Raw genomic sequence first — 20040 nt, forward strand, 5'->3', positions numbered from 1 at the left:
TCCCACCATCTACACAGAAATAGCATTTCTTTGTTATAAGGTTTCCTGGAGGGGAAAAAAAAACAGTGAAAAAAAAATCAGAATGCACAAAAAAACCTTCAACACCTTATGGGGAGAAGAGGAAAGAGCAACCAACAGGTAAGCGTAGTCAATCATATCACATCACATATTGTAGTATGGGGAGGAGCTAACATTTATCTCAGGACTGAGGGCAGGTAACATGTAAGCAGCTAGTTACAGATACCTACATTAAGTGTCTTACTGTTGAACTGAACCTTAGGGTTTGATTCAGCAGCTGGAAGCCTCATGCTGTAATAGAGGGTTTTTCTTGTGGCAATCTATGACTACGTGTGGGCAAATGAGTTTAGCGCTTTGCTGGGTGGGGGCTATTTTTTAACTAAAAGAAAACACCTAATGAACAAAAAGTAGGCTTTTTTTCAATATGAAAAAAACAAATCAGAAATTCAAGGAAGTAATTTGTAAATGCCCCAGTAGAGATATCTACAAATTCAGGGAAAGTTCAAAAACCACAGTGTGTCTCTGGACTTTGTGCCAACCTTCAGCTGATGTTTCTTGTGGATGAATTCTTGTGTGTACTCTGAATTTGCACATTTATGGACTGAGGAACTTAATATGGAAATCAAAGACCTTTGCAATCAACATTCCACTTTGTAGCATATCAAAATATGGACAGGTTTATTAATTAAGAGATATAGCTATGTAAGCACATTCAGCCACTTTGTATCATGCTTGCATGGTACCATTTAGTTATTACCCAGCCCTTTCAAACCATCATCCACAGATATCTGAGTACAGGGAGTTTGCAGTTTATCTTTGTAACTGTGTGGATATAAGATGTGATGATTTGCCAAAGACTTCACACCATGTCACTCAATGACAAGGCTGGAAATTAGCAGTTCCCAACTTACGGTTTTATTTTAGACAATAGTCATTGTTTTAACTTGGCCTTACCTGCTATATGAAACATACAGTGAGACAGTTATGAATTGGTAAGGGAATACAAGGTATCAAAGTATGAAAATAGACTTGTGAACTGGCAGGCAGCATAGCAGTGGGTGATGCTTTGTGCAGGCAAGGAGGGCATCACCAGGAATCTCTGCAGGGCATCCTGCTCCGAGGGAAGACATGCAGATGAATTTTCCTCACAGCTGAAAATATTTGTTAGCTTTTTGACTTTTTTTTTTTTAAATCATGTTTACAGTATGGCCTTCAAGCTATCTATCTTATGATGAAAAAAGTTTCTCTGAGAACATGATCAGCTTCTACCTGCCTGCTGGTCTTTTAAAAGACTTTGGCAAAACAAGTGGGTCCCAGCTGTGTCATTGATTTTGGTAGGAGTTGCCACCTATCCTTCACACCTAGGAATTTAATATTTTTACATCTTTCCACTTTGAAGACTGATCATTTTTTGTCAGTATTCTTTCTTTAACATGAATGAAAAGAATGTTATTTAATGCGTGTGTGAGATTGATTGTATCTGCCTTGACCTTTTATAACTTCAAGTGTTAACATTACAAATACTGTCATGCTTATAAGTGTGTAGGTACTATCTGTACATAAGTTTTATAACTGGTTTACAATATACAGTAAAAGAAGTCCCATATTTCAGTATACTTAACATTTCCACTCTCTTGGCCCTCAGTATTATCGGATGCTGGGCATGGCTCTCCAGCACTTCACTTCTGTAGTACATCTTTGACGATTCTTTCAGAAGAGGTTGTAGAAGATATCTGCTAATTATCAGTGCTTCCCACAGAAATGGTTGTCCTTCAGTGAAGAGTCTATTAAATCAAAGGGGAGAACGGATGCCATCACAGTGTATGCTAACATGTATGACTAATGGTGCAAGCGTAATTTAAACTGCCCGTACAAGATGTCATTTCACTAACTACAAAAACGTTCACTATTTGCTAATTACAACTAGCTTAGCATGCTGATGTTTTTAATAAGAGCTTATACACTAGGAATTTCTTTTGATTAAAAAAAATAAAATACAGATATAGATATAGTTCAGAAGACAGACAGTGCCCTCTCCTGGGTAGAGGCTCCCATAACAATAGTTTGCAAAATGCCCCAGATACTGCCAGTTAGAGAAACTGGACACAAAGACAATGTGTTGCTGAAGGGATTTGCTGGTTTCAAGGAAGTACATCTTTTCTGTTGTCCATTCTTGTATTCCAGGCTACTAGAAACCATACTGTGAAACAATTTTTTTCCCTAGTTTTCCCAGTCAAGGAGGTTTTGATTAATTTAGTTTGAACCCAGTTGGCTAGAGTTGACAGTGCATCTTTATCACAGGAAGCAGCAGCAACATTTAGTGTTGTTTATTGTAGGGATTCTTTTTTTTTTTTTTTTCAAAAATCAGCTCAATAAATCAAACTCATGTTCAGAAGTAAAGATGAAGGAGACAAATGCTGTTGAAGTCAGTTTTTTTAGATATTTTCCTACATGAATTTATTGTATTATTTCAAGCTAAAAAGTTAGAATTAGAAGCTCAAAACTGTCATTTTTCCCTTTATCCTTTCTTGCGGTTTGGGTTTTTTGGGGTTTTTTTTTAGTACCTTTTTTCCTTAGCAATTATAATCTCATCCTTCTGGACATATTTAGGGTCCATAAAAAAGCAGCTTACCAAGGACATAATTGAGACAGAAAATGCTCAAGAATTTATAGCATCTTACTGCAAAGTGGAGACACAAAGAGAGAGAGAGAGGAGCATGGATTCCCCTTGTAGTTAATTTAAAACATGCATTTAAATTCTTTCAAAAATAGACTGTAAAAACATAATAATCCAGCATTTACAGGAAAATTTAAATTGTTGGCTTAGAAAGCATAACACATCTATTCATCAAGCTTGTACAGTTTTCAGTTCAATTCTACAGTTTTTCTCAGCATAGAAAACACACAGAGAGAAGTAGTTGTTTAAGGTTAACTGTGAATGATTTCTATTTATCAGCTGGCAGGCCGTTTTTGTTTAGCTAAAATATAAAGCAAAGTAGCTCTTGTATTTATATACTTAAATTTTGCACAATTTCTAATAATCTGCAGACTTCTTAAAGACATACTGCCTAGGCAGATCACAAGGTTATTACAGCTGCCCTGCATGCCAAAATAGTCATTCTCTGACCGCTTGCCTCAAAGTTGTACGTCTACAGAAAAATGCAGCCAAACCTACAGCGTGTACACACAGGCACAAGGGCAGCCCTGGAAGAGAGGTCGAGACGTGTTCCCAAAATATTCTGCCCCCTCATAACATTGCCCTTGAGTCAGTCTTTGCCTATTACTTAGGTGGGGCTGAAGCTGTGAGCATCTCTGGTCCAGAAAGAGTGGAGGGACTCACCTACAACCCAGGGCAGCTCCATAAGTTAGCCCCACTGCCCCTGTCAAAGAGCTCTTAGCAGGAAAGTGGCAGACCTGGTCATTAATGGTCACAGTCAGTCATTAGCTGGTCACTGAATCTTTCTTGATGACCTGCTAATGAACTTCCCATTGGCTTATTGTGGTCAGGGTAGAAAGTATAGGTAATTTATAGCTCAACACCTCACGCGCTAATAGCCTTTGCTCAGCAACTCTAATGGCATGCTATTACTAAGAGACAGTACATCCTTCCTAATTTATTTCCCAGGTGTAAATATTTCATGTGAAATGGAAACTTTGAATTCTGTGTTTAAAAATATGCCTAAATATTTTATTTGGGGGGGAAGGTTCTTCAAGGATTTAATGAGGAAAAGGTCTTAGTCTTACAATTAGTCTTTTTTCTCACACTTTTTCCCCTTAACAAAATATGTTTATTTTGAAAAAACAAACCTATGCATGTTAATATCCACCTGTAAAAGGCTTGGAGGCCTGCACAGTAAAGAAATCAGCTCTCAGCAGGTGCCTGTTAGCTGCAGGAGCTCAGAGAGCTTTGATGGTTCAGCGCCTGTGGTGCCTAATCTCTGTGATTCATGGATAAATTGGCCAAAAGCCACAAGCCCTCCTGCTGTGATCTTACCAGCTCTTAAAAGCTAAAAAAGTTTCAGCTGGGCCTTCACTTGGTGAAAAGCTTCAGGAAAAGCCCAAGAAGTGGCAGTGATGCATTAAGTAGTGCTCTTCCCTCAGACCAGTAGGTAATGCCATACGGGTTCTCCTTTCACCAAAGGAGCCTGCTTTTGCTCTAGGTATGCAGGCACCTTCTCCCATTTTGAGACTAGCCAATATCCACAATTACTAGGTATTTCACAGCCCTGAACATGTGCTGGATTAGATGACTGTAGCCGATACATTCATATTCCCTTAAAGTTTGGTATTTTCATTTTCACATGTTCACTTACCATAATTATGATGCAGAAACAAAAAAAATGCTAGTGCATATCTTGCTATGCAATTGCAGTATGAAAGTGGGTTTGCATCTGTTAAAGCGTCCTGGAAACTATCTGAAAGTTTATCACGTTCCATTATAGACTTTCATGCATTTAACCCACGTTAAGTGGTCTCCTAGCACCTATCTCATTCCCTGCAAATGACTTCAAGATTGGCAAAAGCTTCCTTTCTGGTGCCTCAGAATGGCATTTCTTGAGCTCCCGGCACGTAGTGTGAGGAGGCGAGTTACAAGGGAGGTTTGCTGACCACTGCTCCCTGCGGGGCTGAAACAGGCGCTGTGGCTGGCGTTAGAGAGCAATTTTTTACTGTCCCACTAGAGATATTCAGCTTACATTTGGTAATGTGGCTCTGAACGACAGTAAGATTATCCAAATGGCTCATGAGTCAGAGATTCGATTTCGTGCCTTTTGATGATGAATGAGACATTCCTCTGCCTCCTAGTTTTGAGTACTGGGATGCCCCTGTCTTTTTAGCAGGCGTTTCTGGCAAGCGGTGATGTGGCACTGACCGAAGGTGAGTTTTCATGAAATGCTTAACAGCGAGTCAGTTGCCGAACGGCTGGCGGAAGCAAAGTAGCTTGTGCTTGTGTCTCTTTTACAGGAGCAGTGGTCAGTCAGCTTTCAAATTCTAAGATCAAAAATGGAAGGTGTAAATAAAAAATGAGTTTGGTCTCAGCGGTAATATCAGCTCTATGAAAACACCCTTCTTGGGGGAAAGAACCACTCCTTAAATCACACTTCCTTAATTTACTATGTAATTTCTCACTATAGAAAATACACATGGCAGTTTAGAAGGGCTGGTGCATATTAAGACAAAGATCTTTACAGCAGTGACTGGGAGATCTTTAATTATGTGGCTGTGGGCAGTACAGCAGGTTTTCGCCAGCCTTACCAAGGCACACAAAGTACAGAGATCACAGCGGTACTTCACACCATGGTGTGTGTTCAGGCGGAACGCCAAACCCAAATGGCACTAACACAATGCAAGGCTGTGCAATGGAAATAAACCAAATCCTACAAAGATAACTTAGCAGTGAACACACGTGCTTTTCTAATGGCTGTGCCTTGGAAATGGTAGAAGGCACCCTACAGGAATCTACCAGTCTCTTTACAGAAACCACTGTAAAGCTGAACTAATATAGATGTGACTGCATGTCTATTTTACCTATTTACCTTTACCTATTTTCAGAGAAAACATAGAAGTTTTTGGTTAAGTAATTTAGCTCTTTTTCAAAAACTGTGGCCCCTTATTTCCTTAACATACTTAGAAATCTTGGTGAAAGAATATAATATTAAATCCTGTTCTTATGCAACATTTCATTTTATTTTTATTGTATTTATTTTCAGAAAATATGTTGAACAGTGGTTGGAAGACAAGTAGATATTTTTGGACACTTCCAACAACAGCTGGAAACTGAGTGTCTCTACAGATATCATTTTTGCAAATCAAAAAAAGCAGCTGATTCAAAATTTTTTTTTATTTTATTTTTTTTTACAAATTTGAAATATCGTATTTTCTTTCTTACATTCTTTCTGACAGGTGGTTCTGCTAATCTAACCTGCCGAGCTTTCTTTGGATATAGCGGAGATGTCAGTCCTTTAATTTACTGGATGAAAGGAGAGAAGTTTATTGAAGATTTGGATGATAATCGAGTCTGGGAAAGTGACATCAGGTAAAAAAAAAAAAGCCTTTTGTTCTCTCAGTCAGTGTCTGTTTTTGATAGTTAATACAGTGCTTGTTATCAAAAACTAGCTCAAGAGCACTATAGTTCTGATTTTCTTTTTTGCCGAATGCACTCTTTACCTTTATAACTCTACCAGTAGAGAACAGAAAAACGTATGCATCAGCAAGATCTGATATTAGAGAAACATAAAAGCAGAATGGTTGCTCTACTAGTCCCATAGTGTAACCAGCTGGAATTTGCATGGTGACTTTTTCAAACTGTAGCAAACAACAATAATAGCCAATAATGCAGTTACTAAGAAGGAATAAAGAAAAATAAATACATCAAGAAAAACAGTTCAAAAGAAGTCTTTTAAAGCATGGAGCTTTAAATAAATGTTGACATCTGACCTCTCTTTCTAAATACTTTGATTTCTCTTTTTCAAGAAAGAATTGAGTTTACTAGCATGTTATTTGGCCTGTGAGATCCAGGTTTCCTCTTATGTGGGCTGTTTATATCTGCTGAAATATTTGTTTTAGAGAGGATTTGGCAAGTCACATCGTGTACTCTTCTTGCTTCTAAAAGCGCTGCCTCATTTGGAAATTGAGGAAAAAAGTGTTTATGGATTCAGAATAGCACGCTTGACATAGCCTTTGAAATCCTACCCAATATAAAGTACCTACTTGGATCTGAAGAGATTCTTTTTCCACTTATAAACCCATATTCTGTATGTGTGTATATGTCTGTCTCTGTATATCATGGACAAATCTAGAAATGAAGGCAAATCTAAATGTGCATTACAGAGGCAATTGATTACAGGTGTATTATCTACAGTGACTGTCTATAATAGAACAAAATGAGCTTGTTCACACTTCGCCTCTTATACGTCAGTTTACTATCTCATCAGAAGACAAGAAGTCACTCTCATTTTCAACTTCTTTGACTAGCCAAAGTAACAGAGAAAATTCCTTTACCAAAATCAAGAAGGCCACATCGACTTTCGTGGTCATCTTTGCCATGGAACGTGGCCCCAGATAACAGCAAAATGGAGGCACAAATATGTCACCTCACTGTACTTTCAGTTTATTCTACAAAGCTCAAGACCAATATGCCATATTACACAAACTGTCTTTTTCATTTAAAGCCCTTCCAAAGTCTTTCAGCCAGGGACTTAGCATTTTGGAGACTGTGATAAAAAACTCTTTACAACTTTCTTTGTGGAGGGAGGACAAGGAAGACTGTTTTCCACCTCTTTTGCCAGGTGTGAGGTGAGGGAGCAGTCTGGAGCAGTTTGCCATTTGATCTGCTCAGTTTCTAAAACCACTGTTGGGCTTGTAAAGAGGGAGAGAAAGAGATGGGAATACTGGTGGAGTCTTATGCAGGAGGTCTTTGCTTTTATCATCTGTATGAATGAGTGATGCCAGGTATTCCATTTCTTTCCGCTGGTTTGTAACTCACAGTGAAATATTATAATGCATTCAAGAAATAATTTTTCAGGCCCTGACATTAACACATTTTTTTCTGAGTGACGTGTTGAAAAGTTTCAGAAAGTGGACAAATACTGTGTTTAGCCCAGACTCATCGCGTCACCCTAAACCTAAAAATAGCTGTTACCATTTTTCTTCGTTCTAAACATTTCAAGACTTCACATACTGCTGATCAGGGTCTCCATTAGTGTGTGCAATATATTATCAGTGTGTGCATCATCCTACTTAAAGAAGACAATTAACTGAAGCTCTCATTAACATTTACAAAGCCAAACCTCCTCATTAAAAGTGAGGAAGAAAGGGGCATGATATAATTTAATTAAGATTTCATCAAACCATAGCCAAATTTGAAGCCAGAGAGTTGTGAATTGTAAGTAGCATTGTTATGTCATGATTATCTAATGCTCTGCTGTGATACAAGCAGAATTGCTTATACGACTTTCTTTTCTCCTTAGGGTTCTCAAGGAACATCTCGGGGAACAGGAGGTTTCCATCTCGTTAATTCTGGACTCTGTGGAAGAAGGAGATCTGGGGAATTACTCATGCTATGTTGAAAATGGAAACGGACGCCGACACGCTAGTATACTTCTACATAAAAGGGGTAAATATGCAGCTTTTCAGCATGCAATGATATGTTATAGGGGTGGTCAGTTTGCAAAGCTTCCTTCTGATGAAAGTCTGTTTTGTCTTCCTGAGATGTTAATAAGCAATGATTGTTTTTTCCCCAGGCATTTGTACCACTTTCAAAACAAAACAGAAAGGTTGTTGTTAACTATAACTGTCACTAGGAAAAATACAGTAACACATTTTCATTATGTTTATATAGAAGATGCATTTAATAATTCATGAGTGCTAAAACTAATAAAGGCTCAATAGAGAAAGAAGAGTAGGAAGCTACAGGTAATAAGATCATAATCATTTTCTGTAAGAAAAAAAAGCAATTATTAGAAAAGCTAACACAAATACATTCCACTTCTATCATCAGTGCCACATAAACCTCCTGTCAGGGGATTTCCTGCATAGTCTCACCGTGAAGAGTTTCTTTCTAACATATTTCTTTAATGCCAACATTTTTGAAGTGAAGTATCATGACCTAAACTTCTCAGGACTTTCCAGTTTCCGCTCACATCCTGTGATTTTAGCCTGTGTAATGGCCACAGTCATCTCCCAAGGAGATGATTACGGAGAGGCAGAGAGCCTCTTGCCAAGCGAGGTTCCCAGATCCACTTTGTTCACTTTGCCTCCTAGAGGGTGTTCCACTTCTACTGGCTTGGTGCTCCCCACAGTCATACAGCAGCCCACTGGCTTCAGAGAGGAATGAACAGTCAGGACCAGGGTACATACTTTGCTGTCATTACTGAGGGGTTTTTTAGACTATTTGTAAAGATGAGCAAACCAGATTCACTCTGTGGTTTGAACCACTTGTGGCATCCCAATTTATATCAGAGCAACAATGTCTTCTCTAGTTTTAGCCTTGTAGCACGCAAAACCCAAGTTTAAAAGGGAGCCATAAATCAAGATCATGTGTATCATTCATTTAGATATGTTTTGCATGTACCTTCAATTAATTGAATAGAATTGCTTCTTAACCATTTTTCTTCTTAAGAGATACAGTTATAAATAACCAGATGCTCTCCTTAGCCCAGCATTTGCCATATATTCGTGAATGTACTGAGATAGGAAATTAACTCATTAAGTAATTGAACTGAAGCAATTTACCAGCTGCTAGCTATGTACCCCTAATTCAAAGACATTTGAACCCAAAGCAAGAATTTAATCCAACACTCATATCTAATAGGTTTTCTTTAATAATGAGATTAGTCCATGGAGCACTTAAGATAAAGAATTTTAAGGCTTAAATTACTTTAAAAACAGTAATTAATTCACTTCAATTCATTCATATGCTGATGACGAGTCCTTATTTTTCCTTCCATACCAGCAATAGCACAGAGACTGACACAACACATACCTCTCATCTGTTCTGTGGCCATCAACTTTTTAATCTAGCAATGTGCATGCATAAATTTTGCAAGGATTTACTTGCCTTGCTTCCTTTCTCAGAGAAATCAGTATGTCAAATAGGCCACAGTATGTGGCCTGATGATGACATGCTTAGGAGGAAGTGATCTCAATATTTTATTGTCATTATAAATAGTTGAAAGCAAAAAATAGCAAACAGTTTCCCAAATACTTTTTTTTCCTCATTAAGTAAGGCTGAATCTGAAATTGTGATTTGGAAGCAAAATCTGCTGTGGCCTCAAAAAGCAAAAGGTACCTGTTACAAGCCTTCTACATACTTTGCATGTTGACAACTGTTTCAGTGAAATGATAAATTAACCATGACAGATAAAAATTCTAGCTAGTCTCTCAGGTCTCCTAGGAAGAAAAGCTTTGCACTGCTTGCTTAGTCTCCTGTACATCACCATGACAACATTTCATTTTAGGTTTTGTTGTTTAGATCCACATTTAGTCTCTGCTAGAAATGAGTTAGCTGTTTATTAATTTCTAATTATTTGCTCACTTAGAACAATCAAAACCTAACAATTAGGTATATTTGCTTCCTGACCATCGAGGCATCTGCAGAGATATTAGTTTTGGTTGGATTTCTAGTTACTGATCTTTTTTCCAGCTGTATAAACAAACAGAAATGCTGAATCTAGAATGTTCACTGAGTACCTAAAAAGGAATTTATAATCCTTCTTAAACTCTGCATGTAGTACGTTATCACTATGATCAAAGAGGACAAAAAAGCAGAAAGCTCTATTACTGAACAAAGAGTACTCCTGGAAAACAATGTATTTAGGTCTAAATGCTGCAGTGGGTTCAGGTACAAAACGTAAGCCCTCCAAACGCTCTTGTAAGTGGTGCTTTGCCCTGGTCAGTGTATTGTCTGTAAACTTAGATGTTCACTGGTACCTTTTTGGATATGCTGGCCCTGATGAGGACAATATGTTCAGAGTCTAAAACACTAGCAAAGACCTATGTGCCTCTCCCTTGTTTTTCATGACAGGTCAATCCAGCAGGGACCCATTCACCTCACAGAAAATACAAGCAGGGCATGATTGTGGTACCCTCCATAAACCAATGCTTAGCACCAGGCAGAAGTAGCTTCTGCTTTTTCCCTGATTTGGCACTTGAATTGAAACCTGGAACCTCTCACCTTCTAAGAGAAAGTTCAGGGTAAGAGTGGGATGCAACTTCCTCTTCCTCAGAGAGCAAGGAAGAGCTGACCTAGTTTCAGCATCCGATACTGGAAGAAGGTCCAGGTCTGCGGCACCTTCCTCTAGCCCAGACACAAGCAGTCTATATCAATGGGAGTTTAGCCTCTCTCTTCTCCTCAGCTTCTTTTACTTTCTGATTGCCAGTGGAGAAAAAACCTATAATATACATTTTTGTGCAGCCTGATAACCATTTTTAGACACCTAACTTTCCTCATACACTATGGTTAGGGGCTAAAGGCAGTAGAGCATTTTAGGCATGTCAGTGCCAATGCTGTTTCTTCTCTGCTCCATTCCTACAAAATTTGCCCCAAAATACTCTCAGAATGAGAGGGATCAGGACCCAGGAGATATAACTTTCCTTCCCTTCTTCCAACTGTTGACCAAATCTCTTTCTCTCACCTTTGCTATGATCAAGTTACTTTCTCTTTTGTGTGAGGGGAAAAAAACCTACTTGTTATAATCTGCAGCTGATTTTGTTACTGATAGCTGATACTGATAGCTGTGTGCAGCAGTTAGATAGCTATTTGTTAGCAGTTAGTTAGAGGTCATCTGCAGCAGTTACAGGTTGATCATCAGCTGATGGAGGAACCATCTAGAAATTAATTTTGAGTGGTATTGACTTATTAATGGCAAGCAACATATTGCAGATCATATAATGGGTGGATTGTGCACTACATTTTTTTTTTATGGGCTTTTAATTCAAGAAGACAAGCCCATAGTTTATCAATGTAATACGTAACCTAAAGATAATGTATGAGGAGAAAGAATGTTTCTCTACAATGTTCTCTCTTGAAAAGTGTGACTTTCATGCTGGATCAAATCCCTTGTGGTCTCATTTAGTCATATATTAAATTGGAATTACAGATTACAGTTTAATTATATGGTTATTTCTGTGGAAATTCTTGTCAGCATGTTTTAACAGCTAAAACTCTAAAGCAAAAATAATCTCTAATTTTATCCTGACATGCATTTTTTATCTGATTTATATTATTTTAAAAACTAGTGTACCTATATTTTTTCATGGGACATCCACCAGAACTAAGAGCAGGTTTTTCAAAGTGTCTCTCACTTTTTCTTCCCATTTTTCTCCTGTTGTCTAATTTTCTTTCTGTGCCTCTTTTGTATTTTGCTCTCTCTGTTGTACACAGTCTCAATGGGTGACTGTCTGGCTTATTGACTCCAATCTGTGTAGCTGAGGGCTCACTGAATATCTTTTTTTTTCTGTTGGAAAAAGAAGTTTCACTGAAATAAACTGTCTAGAAGAAGAGATTTATTCTGGTTGAATTTTCCAATGAGAATATGTTTGAAAGGGAAAGAATTTAAATCTTCCTGTGGGAAACAAATCTTGAGGAAACCTATGAATTGGTAGGCATATTCTAAACTCATCATCAGTGAATATATAAACATTGTGTTAATATTTCATTTACAGTTTGATAGCAAATTCTGAACAACAAAAAGTTCTGAATTTTCTTCAGTTTATATGTTTATTAATGGTAACAGAATTGCTGACAAGCACCTTAAATTACAGCGTACCCGGCATGATAGTATAGATCTGTATTATAACTTAAGGACTTGAATAAGCTAAGTTTTTGATCTCATGAGCATTTTCAGTCAGTAGAACATGACTTCACACAGTGGTAGCGGGGAGTGACAATTAGGACTTGAAACAGAAAAGAAATAGAAGTTCTAAGCTCTGCAACAAAACTGCAAGGTGTCACAGTTCTCTTTGCCATAATGCTTCATGAAGCTTCTGAATTTTCTGAATGGGAGCTCGCCATGTGAGATATGAGAGCAGTGAGTTTTACTCTACAAATTCTGTTAATTGTCCCTTATTACTTGAATAGTTCAGTAAAACTCTAGGTCTCATTGGAAGCAAAACTGTTGCAAAACTCTGACCCACCTGGTTAGTTAAGACATTAAACACATATATCTTCCAGCTTACAACATGTTTGTCAATCATGTTGCACCCAAGAAAAAACTTTTCCAAGTTCCTTTCCAGGTTTTATAATCAGAATTGGAATTGATTTGGTTTGATGGGAATTTATTTTTTCCCCCCTATGGCCATCAAAGCAATTCAGAGGTTCTTAGTATTCTGGACAGTTCAAAGAGTCAGTCATGCAAGAGGTTCATGACATAGGGCCAGAAGTGTAAAATCTCTTCATTCCCCAAGCCTAATAGAAAATGACTGTCCTTTTTACACTCAATCTCATCTAAAGTCAGCAAATTAGTAGGTTAGTAGAGACTAGTGCCTGACAGAAGCTCTTCATAAGGCTGTTCTCTTCATCAGTAAGGCTTTTCTCATCCTCACAAAAGCAGAGTAAGACATCTCTAGTGAAAAGATCTGTCAGATTACTTAGCATGTGCCTAAATCTAAATTTCCTCTGAGGGTGTGCCAAACAAATTGTTTAACAGACTCCTTTTTAAAACAGCTTTTGTACCACTTTTATGATAGTTCTTCTCTTTGCATAATGTCTATGTAAGTTCAGTTCTAACCTTGATTGGCAAGGAAGAAAATATTTTAAAATAAAATGTCACAAATTGCTCTTATAACCTATGCAGAGCTAAGTTATTCTTTAATGCTATCCTTAGAAAAAAAGGTAAAACAGTATATTTTATGATCTTACATCCTTGGAACTTAGTATTCCATTTCCCCCACACACACACATTTTAGCACCTCCCAGTGCTTCTTACATTTATTTCTTTCAGAGGATCTAAAAGAAGTAATGTGTGGGCTGATTTCTGTAGTGCAGTGAGCAACTAGAAGCTCTCCTAATCATTAAGGAGTAAGTCACATAAAATTAATTTATTTGGGGAAGCTAAACAGAGATTAATGCAATTCTGTATCATGATGACTTTCTTTCCTTCAATTTGAAGTGTAAACTGCCTTTAAAATGCAGTATTCTGTATATTTAAAGGTAGTAAATTTCAGTAGTGTTGCAGCAGCTACATTTTTTTCCATCTTGTACTCTCTTGAACTAACATACTGTTGGAGGTAGTCAGTGTAATTATTCTTCCGCTGGGAACACGTATCCCACACTTCTGAGAAGAAATAAAAATGTCTTTGCTAAGGATATACATTCTATTATTATTATTTACTGCCTCTATTCTAATAACACTGAGAAATCCAACAGAACCAAGGCTCAAAGGCCTGCTGAACTAATGAATAGGTTAACAAGATCTTTGTCTTGTATTTGCACTTGTATATACACATACATAGATATGTATATATTCCTGAATCTGATTAGTTCTTTCTCACAGATAAATAAGGAATATATATTATGTATAGATCTAATGAATAAAGTGAGATAACTGACCCTGAATAGTTCTAATAAATAAAAAGAAATTCCTGCACTGGAAAAAGTATTAAAAACTGTACCTAAATTTAGCCACCGTAAGTTGAATCTGCAGACACCTACAGGCATGTATGGCCTATACTGGGAGAAAGTGTGTTCTTTGTGCCAAGGGATGATTTCATAATCAAGCTAATGAACGCCCCAAGTCTGCAACTTCTGGTGTCAGAAGCATTATTATCCTACAAGATATTGTGATTTTTCACAACAGTATCTATAAAGCCCTCCATGGGGGAAAAAAAAATCACAAAAACTAGATGATAGACACACACACTCACATATGTCTATCTATAGATATAGATATGCATATGCTGTGTTAAGCTGTGGTTCCATATGCCATATTTTGGAAAGATAAATTATTTTACAGCCATGCCATAATGAATATTGTATTCAGGAGGAAAAAAAAAAAAAAAAGCATACTTTGCCTTTTCCATTTTCAAATTCTCAGAGTGAGTTTCTTTCTTCCTAACCTAAATCGTGCCTACTGTTTACTGGTAATGTCTGATATGGGACTCAGACAAGTAAGTATTCCTGTATTAGCCAGGCTCCTCCTTCCTTTTCAGGAAACACATTTCTTTATAACCAAAACTACATGCTATGATACATCACTCTTGCATTGGTTATCAGTTTCTGCTTTTTGTCCCCCATTCTCTCACGCATCATCTTAGACAAAATAGCTGGGAGTTTTAGTCAGAATTGTCATTAAGTGCTCCCCTTCCAAATTACATTCATTGCCTTTATGTTTCGCTTTATAATTGAAGTCTATGAATGCATATCGGGACAAAGAGTGAGAGCTATGTATAACCAAACTTTGTAACTTTGTGATCCAAATGTCCAAAACACGCAGAGAATGGAAATGAGTTTAGGCAACAAAGTTGCAAAGATTTATATATGTGCTAACTGGAAGCTCTGTGAATAGTCCTGTTGACTTCAGAGAGATTACTTAGAGGCTGTGAAGTTAAGCAATCTGCGTAAGTGATTGCAAAATTGAAACCTTAGATAGACTATAATTGGATTTTGAAAAAGGCTCAGAAATTGAATACACAGCTATAAATCACATATCCACCAAGAGTTATAAATCACAAAAAAGAATGAAGTATAATTATTTTTCTTAGAAGCTCGGCTGTATATGGGCTAATGAATAGAATAAGATTAATTTTAAATCATCACAGATCATCAAATGTAAAGTCTCTGAAGCATGTCATATAAATCAAAAGATATGAATCACTGAAGGCACCCTTTTATTTACTTTTTTGTTACAGCTCCTGCTAAGATAAGTGAATTACTTGTGTGACACAGAGAAAGGAATTTTATCAAAAATCAAAGCCAGGTGAAGATCAAAGATATATCCCATAAATATACCTAATAATTAGGTTAGAATCAGTGTAAAATGAGTGCATTTATTCCTAGCCATATCATTCAGGATATTTAGAGGGGGCACGTACTTTGTTTTAATTAACTGCTTCTTTCATTGGGTTGCTTGGCCAAAGCCTCCTGATAAGGAAAAAATTGTAGCCATTGGTCAAAATGCTTGTAACAAATCTTGTTTTAAATTGAAGCAATTTATTCAGGAACCAATCTACTCCCGCAGCAGTAATCAATGTGTTTTCCCTGGGAGTAGAACGGTTCCTGCACTACCAGAGGACCATTGTTAATTGCCTGTAACTAAATGATTGCCGCGCTTCCGCATGTAACTTGTTGGCACTTGCTCGTTTGTTGTGTTTAACAGAAAGCCTGTCCCCCCTAAGAGTTAGCCCAGTAATTTTCCTCTGCTGTTTTCCATGTTCAATCTCAGCTCCTGAAGGAAGGCAAGGTCTGTGATTTGAATGACGTAACACGGAGGCTAAATAGATTTTTTAAAGGGTTACACTTTTTGTCTCTCCCCTCTGATGCGGTATTGTGCCGAAATGGAATCGTTTTAGTGCATTGCCACTACAGCAAACTCAAATATTTGCAGGAAAAACAGATCACACTTCCAAGAGAGTGTAATGCCCGCTGGAGTAACCGGGCTCAAATTGCAATGCAAAAGATGGAATAAAGCAGCGGAAAGAATCGCCAATGTAAAGATAGTCTCACACTGTAACCTTGCTGTTACGCTCTACCTTAGTTTTAACAGTCACTATGTCGTTGTTACACACATCGCCAGCACCCTCAGCTTTCACAAAGCACCTTTCAGAAGTAACTGGAAAGTAGAGGCCCGGCTCTTTCTACAGAGGGGTCAGAAGCATCCTCCCTAATTCACAGTGGGGAAACTGAGGCACAGAAGTGTGAAATGACTTCAGGGACCCGACAGGCTGATGCGAGAGGCAGGACCAGCCTCCCCTCCGTGGCCTCTCGTGGCCATCCCACGCAGCACGGTGCAATGTTGCTTAAAAGACTGCTGAGGCAACCCAGGGTGAGCCAGCGCCCCCATACGGTGCAGTTCAGTGTTCAGCACATACAAACTCGAGGGCTGACAGCAATCAATTTAGCATGGCACAAGGCCCAGGTGATCTGTCCTGCCTCTCACGGCGCAACGCAGACAGGACTGCACCGACAACACTTCTTCAGGGGTCAGATTAGGCATTTCCACAGGTGGATGTAAGGGTGCTTCCGTCTGATGTGCTCATTTTGGCATATCTCAGTCTCTGGACCCTGCAAAATAGCACCCAAGACAGGGAGAGAGGGAACATGTGCTGATAAACAGGGTCCAGCACAGAGGAAAACACAAGCCCACTGCAATAGATGGATCACGCATGAAGCTTACTTTGCAAACAGAGCTGTTTAAGAAAGAACCATCTTATCCTTGAGCTCTCAAGTGATCATGATGGGCTTGGCAGGAGCACATAAAATGGGAATTTTTAGTACTTTTCAGGGTGACTTAGAGAATTTTGTTGTTTGCTTTGCTTGCCTGATAAGTTTAGGGCAGTGCCATGTATATTCAGATGGACTGTATTAAAATAAACACACACACACATAGCCTTGAATTATTCTAAAGGGGAAGATGGTAGCTATGAGAGACTCTCTGCTGGCAAAAGTGCTGCTGCTTATGCAGTGCAATAGTTTGATTTCATGCACAGTGATAGAGAGCAGATGACTACCTGCAGTTATTTTTTCCATTTAATCTCATAATCATTAATTTTGGAGAAACTTTTGTTTTCCAATTGTAAAGTTTTTTTTTTGTTGCCTTTAATGCATCATAACAGCAGGCACATAAATAGAGCATTTTGTGCCTAGCAACGCAATGTATTAAATCCCTTTCTCTAGTTACCATTGAACAGCTGCATCACCTGTAGTACAAAATGACAAACAGACTATAGTAAGCCAGTGCAGAGTAATTTCCATTTCCATTTATATTTAAAAATACTGTATTACTTGTCTACACAAACTACTTTTTCTTGGGTGTTTTTAATAACATTCCCCCCTCTGGACCAGAAAAGCCTGAAATAACCACGCTGATCTTAAAAATGTCTAACACAAAGGAGTTTCCAGCACAGTTTCAGAGAGAATGACACAGAATATAAATGCCTTTTTTATTTTATTTTATTATGCTTTTAGTATCTTCTAGAGAGCAATGAAATCTTTTTACAGTTGCCTCAAAATAATGAAAAAGTGTGTGGTTCTCAGTAGACATAGTCAAAATAAATGGAATTGTCACTTTTTCCTTTAACCTTTTATTTCTCTAATTGAATTGTATTGTGCTGGAGTGTCATATCTGCATAAGCACAGAAAAAAGGGTGTTTCAGGGCTACATCACTTCCCTGAAACAGAAACTGCCCACTGGAGGAGGACGTTGTGGAAATAGCATGGAATGGAGCTTTCTCCAGCACAGAACTTTATGAAACAGAATATGTATCTCAGATTTCCAACATCTCCTTTCTTAGCATTCTTGGAAACTGAGTGATATTAGAAATGTATGGGTGGTCTTAAGATGTGGCATTTATTACTCATTTCATATTACAGCACTGTTAGTAATATCTTGCTTCCTCTCCCCACCCTTTCTTTTAACATTACCAGTTCTTAATTGGTGAATAAATGAAGAGTAACAACCAAATGGATGTCATGTAGCTATGTGAGTTTTCCTGAGCGTGCAACTGCTAGAACTGGAGGGATGAAAGTCAATGATTACTTATTAACTGATAAGTGACCCCTCTGAGGAGGTTACTGTTGTCAGATAGACATGGCTACATTTGACTGGTGTCCCTGTCCTCAGGAACGGAGCTACAGGACGATGACCTCCATACATCATGCGAATCTCCAGTGGTGGAGTGCAACAAAGGCAGGGAGTCCATGCTCTGAAAATGAATGTCAGAACTGACAAACTGGGATGATTTGCAGTGTCTAAACACAAGCCAACCCTGCTTAGGGAAAGAGGGGAGAATAAAGATGAATTGAAGATCAGCGGGAAACTGCGTCAAAGATATTAACACATAACTGATGTGTGAGGCTTTAGGGCTCCTAGGATAATCTGACTTCATGTCCCTCAAGCTTTTTTATTTTCATGTTGAAAGAAGAAAAATGGAAATCCTTAGTTTAATCTTATACAGTAGACAGAATCTCATCAAAAAAGCAGAGGTGTTTCTTATCTGTGTGTGGAATAGGGGAGGGGCTGTGTCTGCCTTACAGTCCCCAAAAGAGAAATACTTGTCTCTGCTTTCATTCTAAGTGGAATGTCAACATTTATCTGTGTAAAACAAACCATGATATATCTACCGAGAGAGAGAAGGAAGACAGTAATCAAATATCTCTCATACATATGTACATAATCATGCACATACACACACACACACATATGCTCAACAATTGTCAGTTTTTAAAAAAGCAATTCAGATAGTGTACCAGAGAAAAAATATTTTTTTAAGAGAAAAGATTCCTCTTAATTAGGTATTTCTGCAAGTGTCCTATAAATAAATAAATAACCCAGCATTCAGTATTTTATCTTAATGTTTGATGTAAGTGCTAGGTCTGCAGCTAATCTTTCTCTGATTTGAATGTGGTTGTTATTGCATTTTGTAATTCTTTGCAGAGTTGATGTATACAGTTGAGCTTGCTGGTGGGCTTGGTGCTATTCTGCTGCTGCTTGTTTGTTTAGTGACTATCTACAAGTGTTACAAGATAGAGATTATGCTCTTCTACAGGAATCATTTTGGAGCTGAAGAACTAGATGGAGGTAAGGCAGCTTCTCAGTATGTTTTCTACTTCCTAAGTATGCCTGTCTTTCATTTCTCTCTACCAAGGTCCAAATTTCATTTCAGTTCAAGATGTGTTAACAACTGCAATTTTTATTTCTCACTTGCATTAGGCACAGCCTTTAATAGACTTTCCTCATGCAGCACATTAGCAGCAGAGCTTGCTTAGCTAATGTACGTGCTACTCTGGATCTCCAGGAGACATGCATGTCTCTTAGATTTTTACTCCCAACACTGACTGTAAATTACCAACACTGATGCATTAAAGATGTTCACTTCTGGTGGGTACTGAAAGCCAGCTTCACTTCCTCATAAGTGAGTGTCTTCTCTAGTTGTGTTCTCCAAATAGATGGAGGTTGGAGTGAATCTCAACTTAGTGCTTGTTTAACCTGATTGGTTTCAATAAGCTGGACTGAGCAAGGGGGAATGCGCCCAGCACTCTCTTTTCCTGAGTTCATTTACTTAACCATTGAGAGAGCAGCAAACAGCCATTAAAGTTGTTCTGTGATTGAAGGACACCCAGGTGAAACAAAAGCAATCTGCAACATGTGCACGAGGTCGTGTCAAATGTATATGAGCTTTTTACTTTCTTCGCTTTTTAACCATTGAAGACAGAGGTCTTCTCTGCGTAATCCTGGTAATCAAAACTGCTGTTGAGCAGCAAACTGGGCTGAGCTGTGGGCTTTGATTAATTAGGTTTGGTTTCTTGGGTCAGAGCTCCTGATGTTTCGTGCTACCACTATGTCTTTTGTGACAGGATCTTCTTTTTTT

The 20040-nt window shown here is 38.1% G+C and overlaps 1 protein-coding gene across 1 annotated transcript in view; it reads left to right on the forward strand.

The window, feature by feature from the left end:
* Positions 1-20040, forward strand: part of IL1RAPL1 (interleukin 1 receptor accessory protein like 1) — a 773158-nt gene that overhangs the window by 738615 nt on the left and 14503 nt on the right. Inside the window, exons 7-9 of the mRNA XM_013961862.2 lie at positions 5920-6052; positions 7986-8131; positions 19107-19250. Coding sequence (XP_013817316.1) covers positions 5920-6052; positions 7986-8131; positions 19107-19250 — 423 coding nt within the window. The remainder of the gene's footprint in view (positions 1-5919; positions 6053-7985; positions 8132-19106; positions 19251-20040) is intronic.

The sequence above is a fragment of the Apteryx mantelli genome, chromosome 1 (genome assembly GCF_036417845.1).
Source record: "Apteryx mantelli isolate bAptMan1 chromosome 1, bAptMan1.hap1, whole genome shotgun sequence".
Taxonomy (NCBI): Eukaryota; Metazoa; Chordata; class Aves; order Apterygiformes; family Apterygidae; genus Apteryx; species Apteryx mantelli.